General features: G+C 50.2%; 1 protein-coding gene across 2 annotated transcripts; it reads right to left on the bottom strand.

The window, feature by feature from the left end:
* Window positions 1–434: 434 nt before the first annotated feature.
* On the bottom strand, window positions 435–8,635 carry PAIP2 (poly(A) binding protein interacting protein 2). 2 transcript variants are annotated; one of them, XM_079319402.1, is made up of 4 exons: window positions 8,477–8,635; window positions 5,057–5,222; window positions 2,714–2,893; window positions 435–1,556 (listed from the first exon to the last, which is right to left on the bottom strand). In XM_079319402.1, the coding sequence occupies exons 2-4, from the start codon at window positions 5,192–5,194 to the stop codon at window positions 1,491–1,493; spliced, it is 384 nt and encodes a 127-aa protein (XP_079175528.1). In that variant the 5' UTR covers window positions 5,195–5,222; window positions 8,477–8,635; the 3' UTR covers window positions 435–1,490. The 2 variants fall into 2 exon arrangements, with proteins under 2 accessions (XP_079175528.1, XP_079175529.1); XM_079319403.1 differs by having other exon boundaries at window positions 5,057–5,216; window positions 8,477–8,633.
* Window positions 8,636–10,532: the final 1,897 nt, after the last annotated feature.

Below are 10,532 nucleotides of genomic sequence, written 5' to 3'. Positions count from 1 at the left end.
TTGATCCTTGATCCAGCTCAGGATATTCCATGAAGCAAGAGTGGATGGGGCTGGAGAAGCTGTTGCAGCCAGCACTCGACTCCAGCCCTGGGGCTCCTGTGCCAAGCACCAAGCAGCAGCTTCTGAGCACCCTCAGCTGCTGCCAGCAGGGCCAGGCTGGGAACAGCCACAGGGAAAATCATGGGAGAGCACAGAGTGTGAGGAGTGGAATAAATTCCCATCCCTGGAAGGATGGCCAGGGCTTGGAGCAGCCTGGAACAGTGGGAGGTGTCCCTGCCCATGGAGCTGGAACTCTGAAGTCTCTTCCAAGCCTGTGGTTCCATGAGGAGTCAGCCTCAGCCAGGATCCATTGGTTGCACAGGGCCAGCCGTGGCCTCCACACGCTGCCAAGCGAGTTCCCGTGCCAGATGCCCAGTTATGAGACAGCCACCACATCAGTTCTACTATTATTTATTTTTTTAAATATTTTTGAAAAAATATAATTTTTTTACAATATTTTCAACTTAAACACTATTCACACTGAACACGTATGGCAGCTTAACCTACCCAAATATGAAGTTTAAGAAGCCAAAACTGTTCTAGCTTTATTAAAAGAAAAAAAAAAAAAAAAAAAAAACAACCAAAAAACCAAAAGAAACAAAAAGTCGTTGTGCTGTAGACTATTGTGTAGTGATGATTAAACAAAGCAAGGGAAAAGCACCACTCAAATCACTAATGCTGGGGTTTGCCTGGTTAAGTCCAGCTGTGGGAAGTTGGATGCTAAGGGTTCCATAGGCAGTGCTGTGTAGGGCAGCTGTTCTTCGCAGGAGCTGTGCTGGATCTCACAGCTCCCTGAACAGCACGGGCAGGAAAGGTTTCTAACATGATCACACACTGCAAAGGACAGGGAACTGCTTCTCCCAATTGCCTGCATGTTAGTTCAGGAGCTGAGATCTACGACTCTGTACAGGTCTGTGAGATTCGGGTTAAGCTCACGCTGCTTCCCAGGATCATGGTGTTTTGTAAGGGGGGAAATTAACATTAGTAACAACACTGATACCTCAAAGGAAAGTTAGCTAATTTGCATAACAATCAGATCTCCTCACTTTCACCTGGAAGTTAAGGCATTATCAGGTGCAAGCTAGCACCAGTTAACACATCTTTAGTTAAAAACAGACCATTCACCGCAAATTCCAAGTCCTGTTTAAAAAGTCAAGAGTCTGCAGAAGGTTTTATTAACGTGGTACTTTGTCTCAACTTGACTGGTGCTTCTTACCTCACTGCCTCCTTCGCACAGAGCCAGGGCCCAATTATGTTTCCATTAAACTTTTGACAGATTTACTTAATAACAGTCTCAGCACTTTTATTGAGCATGCAAGACTAACAAAACTTTGGCAATGCATAAGTGTAACACAGTGACAAGAAGAGAGAGCTTTTACAATTAAATCTTCTAATACTGGCTTCACAGTGTGGAAATTGTGCTACATCCACCAAAAGAGGGCCCAGTCTACTCAAATGTTTAAGTACTTCACCCCAGGAACAAACTCCTTTGCGTTTGGATTCAGATTACTCTTGACCTGAGGAAGGGAAGAACAGAAATTGAGGTGAATCATTATTTTCAGCTTCCATTTTCAAGCTGAAGACAATTAGAGGCAAAGGTTTATATATTTAGAGTAACAATTAAGTATGCAGAAGGCTTCTTACACTTGGCAGCAGTCTATAATTTCCAGAAAAGCCCATTCCTCTGTGCTACTCCCTGAGTTATCCACCCTTCCTCAGCTCCACCTGAAGTTTCAGCTGGATGAGGGCTCAGGGAATAAGCAGCAAACCACAGGCATGCATCAAACACAGCAGCTTCCCCTCATGCTGAAATAGCCTTTTCTCAAGTTGAGCTGTTAAAACGTGCTATGAGGTTTTTAAATTTTGCTTATTTAAGCAAGAGGTGACTTGTTCCATGAACTTCAACCACTTCTGAGAATTTCATGTGTATGAGCACTGTATTGATTTTTTACATGTCTCTGTCTGTGATTCCCCTGTCCACCCCCTTGGCAAGCTGCTGCGCTGTTCCATGTCCTGCACTTAGAGGTGGGCACCAGCACCTTCAAAAAGAGCTCTTTATCACAAAGAAATGGAGGATTAGGCTATTCTAATCTTCACTGGGGCTGAAACTGCTGCCTGCAGCTGCTTCAGCTTGGAAGAGTCAGGGTCTACATCTGAATGGCAGAGCAGGTGTGTGACAGGATGGTGTGGTGTCTGTGCTCTGGATTCTGTGAGGGGAAATAAGCACGTGCTGCCCTTTCATTGGAGCTGTGCTGTGCACAGAAGTCAGACAGCAAAAAGAGGGAAGTAATCACAGTTTGGCAGCTTTCCCCTTCCCTGAATTGCTACAGGGATCTGCTGTGGTTCTCCCAGTCCCAACCAGACCCTGGGACAGAGCTCAGAGCAGCCCAACATGTCAGTGCTGGCAGGTCCCCAGTGACCCTTTAGCAGTCCCAGCTGCACTCAGTGCCCTTCTTTCATAACATCCCACCCACTCCTGGAGATGAGCCATGGGCTGGGAAAGGCTCCAGGTGGGTATGAAGCCACCAAATAGGTCACATCCCATGAGGACACATCCTGCCCTGCAGAGCCAGGCAGGGTTTAACAGGCTGGAAAGGACCTTCTCTTGCCATAAGCAGCAATAAGCCTTGCACAGAGACTTGAGCTTTAGAATTAGGATGAGAACTGAGCTTACCACCAGATCCTCCAGCGATGAGCTGTCACTGATAACAAGGTCATTGAACTGGTCCTGGATTTGATCCATTGTTTGTGGGAGATCACGGGCTGGAATAAACCACTCATGCTCCTCCTCCTCTTCCAGCATCTCCTGGAAACAGCGCTCGATAAATTCTTCTTCCCACAACTCCTCTTCGATCTGTGCAACAAAAAGAAACTGCTTCAGCACCAGATCTATTGGGAACTCTGCTGTGGGTTTTTATTCCCAGGTGTGTGTACCCAGCTCTCCAGCAGCACCCCAGCCCAGCACCACCTCCATGGAGCAGGAGGGACATCAGTGCTTTGTCCCAGGGATTGGGGCTACAGCCGAATGGGAGAGGCAGGAGAACACCCAGCCCCAGCTGTTTTGTTTGCAGCTTGTTATAACCTAAAGGAGAAGGAAAATGTAGATCCTAAGCAAAAATTTCAGCTGTACCAACTAGTCTGGACTGAGCTCGCTGCAAGTATGAGGAAGAGAGCTGTGCCAACACACAGAGCCAGGAAACACTCCCCAGGAAAGTGTCCTGTGGGACTCCTGGGGAAAAAATAACCCCTGCCTGTCACCTGGAACAAACAGCCTCTCCAGTTGGTGTGTGCTCAGCCACAGTTCTCCTTGGGAACCCCACCTGATCTCAGCAGCTGTCAGGAATGCAGCCCTGCTGTCCTGGGAGCAGGACAAACCAACCCATGCAGAACTGACACGCAGTGCAGACATTAAAGCACTTTTCCTTGGTTGTTCAGTAAACGAGCTTTGCAGGGAGCTCATCCTACAAATTTTCCATGTCCTGCACCAGAGTCTTTAAGAGGGGAAAGCAGGGAAACAGAAGCTGGTGTGAAGGACTTGCCCAGACAGAAGGGAATGGAAAAATGATTCAGGACAGATTTAGAAGTTCACTCATCTTCAGTGGAAGCGTGAATAAGTTTTCCCATCTATCCTCTGCTCTGAAATCAAACACCTCCTCAATCCTGGAGTGGAAATTCAGTTACCACAAACACCAACTCAAAAACATGAACACCAGATTATCAGGACAGCTGTGCAATCTGGGTCTTTGCCCTTGGGGCAAACACACCCACGAGCTCACCTGGTGCTCAGGGGAACAAGGACTCATCCCCACGTGCTCTGAGGCACCACCCAGGCACTCCAGAGGCAGGGAAGGCTGACTCAGTGATTCCCCAGAGCAGCACTCCAGCCTGGGTGGCAGCTCCAGGAGGCACTGCCTCCCTCCTGCTTTGGGCACACAGCCACAGGCTCCTGTTACACAGGGCTTGCCCAGCTCCAGGGGCTTGGTTACAGGCCTGTACCCTACAGGTGCCTCCATGGCAGCTCCAGCAGTACTAAATAACATTTAATTCCCCAAGTAAGTGGAAATCAGGACTGCCTGGTTTTGTTTTCCAGCTCCATTTAACTTGCTCAGGCTCCCAGAGGGCTGTCTCTGCAGCAGCAGATGACCAGACTGCCCCAAGTGTGTCTGTCCATTTTCCCTCACACTCTCACCTTTTCCCTGCTGACAATAGAATCTGTGCCTGAAAAATCACAGCACAACTCAGCTCCTTCCCAGAGAACTACACCCCCAGTATGCTAACTGTGGGACAGTTCTCAGGGGGAAAAAGCCACACAACAGGAAACAATGAATGAGAGAAGAGAGGTTTTGTGAGCCTGACTCTGAATGAGCTCAGTGCTGCTGGCACCCTGAGCATCCCATGCTGGCTCAGCACCCAGCACAGGCAGCAGCTATGGAGAGCACAGAGCAAGCTGGGAATGGTGCTGGGAATAGGAAAGGGGTGTGGAAAGACCTGGGCTGCTCCCAGTCTCCAGAGCAGGAAAGAAAAGGTTGGTAGAGGCAAGGTGGCAGAGGAAGGTAAGGCTTCCTTCCCAGCTGATGGAGAAGGGAGCTGGAAGACTCAAGTATTGAAATGAGCAGCTCTGTCACTCAGCAGTGCTGCTGCCAAGGCAGGTGTGTAGCTGGAATTCCCCAGCTCAGCACTGGGACACTCAGCATGTCTGCACATGTACACCTCCCAGGCCAGCCCTTCCCAAGTGCCACGTACTTCTGTCAACTCTCCTTTCTCCCCTCCCTCCTGCATAAGCAGGGAATTAATGGATGCATTAGAACGTGCTGCACTTCCTGAATTTCCCACCAGGACTACAGAGGATCAGCATTTACTGCCAGAGAAAGGGAGACCTGTTTGTTCCCCAGGATCACTCAGACAGCAGATCTGAAACCTCCTCTCCAAAGAGCTGTCAGTGGTGGACCCAGCTCTGCCCCTTCAGCCGGGAAGGGACAAAGGACAGATGGGGCACAGAAAGCAGGGGATGACTTGCCTGCCTGTTGAACTCCTCCTCGTTCTCCATCCACATGTACTCAGCAAAGGGGTTGTCATCCTCGTGGGAGTGCCCGTTGATGATCACATCCTCACTGATGATGCTGGGGCTGGTACTGCTGCGACTCGGGTCCTTCATGGCTGCCACGCCGATCCCAAACCTGCAACTGAGCAGGGCACCAGTCAACACCTGCACACCCCTCCTGCCCTGCCTCTGCACCAGCCCAGCCCCAGGGAAGTGAGGCTGCACCTGCACTTGGAGGCTCCAGGCAGCCTCTGAGAACACAGAAAGGAACATCACAAGCACCGTTCCCATTGTGAGCAGATTCCAGGGACAAATTAATTCCCCAACGTGAACCTCACCAAAGCCAAGCACCACGGCCAATGAAAAGTGACAGGAAAAAACAGGAAGCACACATACTTGCCAGCAGGGAAATATTTAAACATTCAGAAGGAGAATTTGTTTTCCAAAGCACTTTTAAGTGTTGTGTGTGACGGCACGAGTTGGGTTTCACAGCCCTTTCCTGCTGGGAAACCTTGCAGGGAGCAGAAACCATGAGGAACTGACCCTGCACAGGGCCACCTGGAAATCTGTGTGTGACACAACACTGACACAACACTGCTGCCCTCCCTGTACCATGCCCAAATACAGATCAACACGGGAAAGCTCAGTATTTGTTGGATACTAATACTGGTAGTATCAATTTTCTATAAACAGTACACAAAGCAAGAGAATGCCTTAAAAAAAATCCATGACTCAAGTAAAATTTGAATGTTTTTCTCAGGTTAAAATTCACAATAAAAGTTGCAGCAGTGAGTGAAAATATTTTAATGTTATTATCAAAACAACACTTTAGCCTCTTGTCTGCATATCAAAGAGTGACTTCTTTGGAGAAGAGGGTATCAGAATGCAGCCTTGTTGTTACTAGAGTACAAGGGCTTATCACTCAGCACCTCACATTTTCTCTTTGCATTCCAGTTGGTGCTGTTATCTAGGAAATTAATGCAAGTTTTGGTTCAAAACTCCTGATAATACCAGCTAAAAAGCTGCCACATCTGAATGACCAATGAAGAAAAGCACAAAGAAGAAGTAACCTGCCTGGCTTGCTCTGTCCCACCATGGGTTTTTCCCATCAAAGGCAAAGCCCAGCACAGAAGTCACTGCAGCTCCCTGGGAAATACTACAAATGGGAGCAGATCCTGAGTATTCCATGAGGGAAAACAGGTTCTTTTTGATGTTCTTTCAAAACAAACTTGCTGAGGATTACTGACAGCATTTACATAAAACAGGGAAGGACGCTGAGTTTAACACCCCAATTCAAGTTTGAAATTGCTTTAAGCCACTTCAGCTGTTCCCAAGCCAACACATGGGATGGAGTAGAGGAAATAAAGCCTAAAGACCCAATTTCTTTTTCTTTTCCCTTTTTACTGCTATGTGTTTTCACCTTCTCTTTTGTGGAGCTAGTCTTGATATTACTATTCTCCTGAAAGTAAGTGCCTCAGCAGTGAGGAACTCAGGCAGCTTCTGCACAAAGGTGACTGTACCAGACAAGTCCAGAATGGTAAAAATAATTAACAAAACCAACACAAACCCAACAAACCAACCCTAGTTGTTTGTGTAAAAGCTTGGAAGATTAATTTGTTGAATCATGGGCCAGCCTTCCCATTTCTGAAGTGTTGCCACTGGACAGCAGCTCCAGCTTTAGGAGGGAGGGAAGCCCAGCTTGGACCAAACCAGCTTTGTCCACCACCACCCAAAGATGATGGGAATGATCTTCAAGAAGGAGTCAGGCTCAGCCTTAATATGTGAAGTTTATCTGATGCAGCCCTCAGTCCATTCCTGCCTTTCCCACAGGAACATGCCCACACTCACTGATCCTGCAGGAACACTGAGGGAGCCCCAGGCCGGTCCCTCAATCGCAGCAACCCTGATTTCATTTTCTGCAGCTTCCAACAGAACAAATAAACCTTCCCATTTCTCCACTTCAAGACACAGAGCAGGTTTCTGTGCTCACATGTGGGGACAAGCTCAGTCTCGTTTCACCAGTACTGGGTACAAGCTTTTCAGTCAGGGAATTCTGAGGGGGAGAGCCAAATGCCACTTCAGCCTTGCAAGAAGTCCCAATCTAAGCAGGAAACAAGCCCCAGTGCCAGGCTACACTGCTGCTGGAAATAAAAATAACCCATTTTCCATCTGGGAGTAGGTGGGAAACAGAGGAGCTCAAAGCTCCCCACTCTAGAAGAGGAAATGTAACATTGGCAGTGCTAAAGAACAGAAAACAGAGAATTCTGCCACGGTGACACACTGTGAGGTTCTGACCCAAGTTCCTCTGGGATTTTGGTGTGGAGAGCAAGCACACTGCCAAGTGCATAAGGAAAGACACTAATAAAAACCAGAATTTTTATCTTAGAAATGAAGACAGAAATTAAAAGCTCTGTAATAACAGGCTTTCATTTAACCTTGTTTTCTGTATGCAGTGTGGAGCTTGCTACTCCAGAACATCACTAAGGCCCATTAATTCACCCATTTCCCTGAATTTTGCTGCAGTTACAGCCATGAAGAGCCCTTGACTGAGCATCATTAAAATTCAGAGCTTTGTGACCGAAGAGTCTGCATTTAAAACCCAGTCACGAAAGAAGATTATCCACTGCCTTCTCCGGAGGTGAGGTCAGGTCTAATTCCATGTAGCCACCCCAGGTCCTTACCCGCCACAGAAAAAAACAAAAGAGAAGAATTCAGTAAAAAAATTACGGTATTTGCTTTAAACACCCCAAAATAACACGGGAATGGTTTTAGTGGGGCTGGAGATTAAAGGAAGGTGTTTTAGAACAACTAGGGCAGGATTCAGTGACTTGTTTATCAGCCGGTGATTCCTCCTGCGAGTCGGCAGCGCCGGCCCAGCTCCTCCTTATCTACGGAGATTAGCACACGGCTCTTATCAACGCAGCTGATTACAACCGTCTAATAATCATACTCGCCTAATAAACAGATTTCTTAATCAAATTCACGCGGGACGCCAGCGCTATCTGATCTAAACGCTTGCAGGTGCTGCGCTGGAGGTTACCGAACGCAGCCGCCTCCCCCGCGCGGGGCCGGCCCGGGGGTTGCGGGAGCAGCGCCCCGGCACGGACGGGGCCATGTTTCGGTAGCAGCCGCCGCGAGCCGCTGTTGGTGTCGGCAACCCCGGCCCCGCGCGGGCGGTAACGCCGGGGGGCCGCCTCCCCCCGCCCCCGCTTTGTTCGGCACCAGCCGCCCCCACAGGCCCCGGATGGCGCCGCAGACAATACCGAGGGGCGGCCCCGCCGCGGGGGGTGGAGGCCGCGGCCCGGCACCGCCTCAGGGGAGGGGGCGGCGCCCTCGAGCCCCCCGCGGCGGGGCCGGCGGTGCGTGGCTGGGATCGCCCCCCCCGCCGCCTCTCACCTGCGGTGTGCAGAGGACCCGCCGCTCCGCCGTGACCCGCCCGGACCCCACCGGACCCACCGGCCCCGCTCCGCTCCGCCCGCTCCGCGCTCGGCCCGCCCCGCTCCGCAACACACCGCCGGACCTGACGTCACTTCCGCCAACGCCGGGCCCCCGCCGGCTCCGCCCCTTCTCCCCCGGAAGCCCGCGGCAGCAGGCGCGCGCCAGCCGCAGCGCCGGCGGGGGGGCGGCACGCTGCACGCCGGGACGCGTAGTCTTTTCCCGCCTCCCGGCGCGAGGCACGCTGGGAGCTGTAGTCCCGCAGGGCACCTGGCGGCCATTTCGCGCGGCGTCGCGGGGCACGTCGGGAAGCGCAGTCCGGCGGGACGGCCGCCATCTTGTGGCGCCGGAGAGAGGGGAGTGGGGGCCGAACGCCCCCGGGGCTCTCAGAGGGGGCTATAACACTCCCCGTTACCGGGCACCACCAGCCTCCCTCAGGACAGCGGCTGAGCCAAGAGAGCACAGCCCTCGCCTCACGGAGGCACAATGGAATACTGGGGGAACACCACTCCTGTTCACAAAGTGGTGTGTCCACATGGGACTCAATATCAGGAAATGGGACATAATAAATATTCTTTCCTGGTACATGCCGAGGCTTCAGCCGCATTTATAAAACGGGTTCAAAAAGCCATTTTTATTCTTTTGTTTCTCTCTATTTTTCCTGAGGGGAAGGTGCTGTGCCCTCATTGTGCCCATTTACAAAGCCAGAGAGACACAAACCAGACAGAGGTAGTTTTTGATCCATCTGAAGAACAGCATGTGGAGCCACCAACCCTCCTTGGGCCACAAGGCCCACAAGCAGCTGCCACTGCAAAGGCCCGAGTGTGTGTTAGTTTATACTGATTTTGTAAGTCACCATTACCAACTTGTTCTCTGGCCCAAGGGTTTCCCCAGTCCATGAAACACTGGAAAATACCCTTCTGCAAGCATCATCCTTACAAAAAACAACACTGTGCTCTTGCTACTCTTATTTCCACAATTTCCAACTCTACAAATCCAGCAGGACTCAGTTTTCCCATCTCTAAGAGGATTCTTTCTACTCACTCCCCACAGCAATGGGACAGCAGCCTCCAGGTTCCCCCTCACAGCTGAAATTCATGGCCAAAGTGCAGAGCCCAGCATTTCACACTGACCCTTGTGCTCCGGGATTTCCCTCACCCTTCACAGTACAGTCATTCCCAAATAAACAGCCCATGACACCAAGATGTGGGTCTGGAAAGTCCCCTCAAGATCAGGTTTTTCTGGCACTTTCTCCTCAGGCCCTAAGGGTTCTACTCTCCCTGACTGACCTCTGCCTGGGAACAGAAGACACTTGGCAGAAGCTGTGGGTTTAATTTAATTTCTGATGTGCAAAAGCATCCTTATACAATCATTCACACCTGAGAATGCTTTTAGTTTAGACACTAAACAAGATGTACATATTTACCCATGCACAGGTCAGCACTCACACAAGGTACAAGATCAGCACAGGTACTAGCTAACAAAAGGCTACTTTAAGAATTTAATACAGTATTTCAATACATTAATCTTAATTGACCTTTGAAATAAATGATCTGCCACTCTCAGAGAGAAGAGGGGCCTGGTCTGCAGCCAAGGCAGAGGGACCCAACAGCCTCTCAGTGACAGAGGAGTGACAAATGCCACTCTAATGGGCTCCAAGCCCACCCTTACGCCTTAGAGCAGAACTGAGTGCAGGGCTGCTGGTGCCTGGGATTTCTTTCAGGGGCCTCAGAAAGCTTTAAGATTCTGTCAGTGCCTGACATTTAATCCATTTCCTACCAACCCAAACACCACTTTGCATACTAATGAGTGTCGTGTACAGAGCAGTGACTGCTCTCTGCACAGGGATGAGTCACTGCACAGTGAGACTTTAATTTGGATGTGCTATTTAAACAAACCCTGCACTGGAGCTGCTCTCCTCAGCACTTTTCCCCTCTCCAGGGTCCCACAGAACCTGCTGCCCTCACCAGAGGTGGCTCAAGCTCCGTGGAGGACTGCACCCCCTTGGGTTAGGGTG

The sequence above is a fragment of the Erithacus rubecula genome, assembly GCF_903797595.1.
Source record: "Erithacus rubecula genome assembly, chromosome: 16".
Taxonomy (NCBI): domain Eukaryota; kingdom Metazoa; phylum Chordata; class Aves; order Passeriformes; family Muscicapidae; genus Erithacus; species Erithacus rubecula.
This window is presented reverse-complemented; position numbering and strand designations above follow the sequence as displayed.